The sequence below is a fragment of the Lepidochelys kempii genome, chromosome 24 (assembly GCF_965140265.1).
Source record: "Lepidochelys kempii isolate rLepKem1 chromosome 24, rLepKem1.hap2, whole genome shotgun sequence".
NCBI classification, from domain to species: domain Eukaryota; kingdom Metazoa; phylum Chordata; order Testudines; family Cheloniidae; genus Lepidochelys; species Lepidochelys kempii.
The window spans coordinates 15,290,730-15,292,777 of record NC_133279.1 but is presented as its reverse complement, the minus strand read 5'-3'; the positions used below and the strand labels follow the sequence as shown (position 1 = coordinate 15,292,777).

The window sequence follows — 2,048 nt, the reverse complement described above, 5'->3', positions numbered from 1 at the left end:
CACCCCAGGGGAGTGGGGGGAATGAGGGGTGTTGTTGAGGGGCCAGAAATCACCAGATGGAAGGCTTGGAGGACAGGCCCTTTAATCTCCATGGAAGAAGTGGGGTTCAGCCGGGGGCCCCGGGGAGAAGAGAGGAGGGCAGAGGGGGTCTGTGGGGGGGGGGCAATCGCTGCGATGGGGGGTTGTGAGAGCCCAGAGTGACATATACACACAGCAAGGCTCATCCCCTCCAGCAGAGGGCAGTCGGACAGATGGACACACACACAAGTTCACACCCCCACGACGCTGCAGGCTCCGTCCAGCCCTCCCAGCTCCCAGCTCCATCCCTAGGGGGCAGCGTGGGCCTCACACTCGGCTGTAGGAGGATCCCGGGGTGAGCAGTGTTACCGCACCTGGGGATGGAGGGGGCAGAGGAGAGAAATGGGCTCAGGACCGTGATCGAACCAATGGAAGCACCATCCGCTGGTCCCCAGCTGCTCCGTCCCAGAAGTGGCTTCATCATCTCAGTGGTGGGCAAGCCATCCCCATCTGATGTTATGTGCGGCTGTTCCCCAGCTGCCCCACCCCAGAGGTGGTTGCATCTCAGCCCACAGAGCCCTAGGTGCGCTCACCAGTTCCAAGATACAGGAAGAAGGACAGCCAACCCAGGCCGTAGGACCAACTGTAGGAGAGCATTCCTGACATGAAAATCTGGCAATCAGCATTGGTGAACACGGCCAGCGCGATCATGGCACAGACACCTAGCGCCAAAGGGAACAGCATGGACACCCCTCAGTGTGGCCCACGCACAGTCCCAGGGTCCCTGCCCCGTCCCACCACCGGGGGAGCTGTCAGAGCCCAGGGCAGGATCCCAGGGGAGAGGGGCCTCTCCCCAGGGCTGGCTGGGAGCAATCCACAGTATCCCTAGAGCTGTGGGACCCAGGGGCAGGGAATGGCCAGCGAGGAGGGGGCCCTGTGGGGGCGTTACCTGCGCTGAAGCTGCCCACGGTGGAGACCAGGATCAGGGACACAGAGCGAAAGTGGGAGCAAAAGAAGGAGGCGATGAGAGCGAAGAAGGAGAGAAACCCGGCAAACATGGCCAGGATCATGAAAAACCTGATGGTGTGGAAGAAACCTGTGGGACGGGGAAGGGGTTAAATCAGTAACTGTACAGAACCCAGGAGTCCTGACTCCCAGCTCTCTAACCCACTAGACCCCACTCCCCTGCCCCCTCCCAGAGCTGGGGAGAGAACCTGACTCCAAGCCCCCTCTGCTCTAATCCACTAGACCCCACTCCCCTTCTCCTGCCACCCCCCAAGCTGGGGAAAGAACCCAGGAGTCCTGGTTACCACCCCCCACTACTCTAACACACTAGACCGCACTCTCCTGTCTCCCCTCCAACCCCCAAGGTGGGGAAAGAACCCAGGAGTCCTAGTTACCACTCCCCTCTGCGCTAACCCATTAGACCCCACTCCCCTGTCTTCCCCCACCCCCCAAGCTGGGAAAAGAACGCAGGAGTCCTGGTTACCACCCCACACTGCTCTAACCCACTAGACCCCACTCTCCTCCCACAGCTGGGGAGAAAACGCAGGAGTCCTGGTTCCCAGCCTCCACCCCGCTCTAACCATTAGACCCCACTCCCCTCCCAGAGCTGGGGACAGGACCCACAGCTTCCTTACCTGGTACTCTGGTTGGATGCAAGATGCAAATCTGCTGCACACAGATCTTCCACAGCCCCAAATGCCTCCCCTCTGCGTCAGTAACCGTCACCCAGTTGTCTGAGACCAGGGCCACCACCAGCAGCACCAGACTGAGCAGAGCCAGGATGACGCTTGCGATCCGGAAAAGCACCATCACTGGGGGGGTCCCTGGGGCCTGAGCCTCAGGGGGGAGGGAGCTGCTGGAAAGCCAGGTGGGAAATAGGGATGGTCACAGACCAGCCTCTCTGTCCCAGGTAGGCGAGAAGGCGAGGGACCAACAAGAGAGCAAGAGAGGGAGGAAATGAAAGATGTGGGGTGGGGGGCATGACCCCAGTGGTCCCTTCGCACTGGCCGGGGAGGAGGGCAGGG

The 2,048-nt window shown here is 61.1% G+C and overlaps 1 protein-coding gene across 1 annotated transcript; it reads right to left on the bottom strand.

Annotated features, from left to right (window-relative positions):
- Positions 1 to 345: 345 nt before the first annotated feature.
- Positions 346 to 1,833, bottom strand: LOC140902951 (protein NKG7-like). Its single transcript, XM_073323535.1, has 4 exons — positions 1,659 to 1,833; positions 968 to 1,114; positions 612 to 740; positions 346 to 392 (listed from the first exon to the last, which is right to left on the bottom strand). Exons 1-4 carry the CDS (start codon positions 1,831 to 1,833, stop codon positions 346 to 348), a joined length of 498 nt encoding a protein of 165 aa, XP_073179636.1.
- Positions 1,834 to 2,048: the final 215 nt, after the last annotated feature.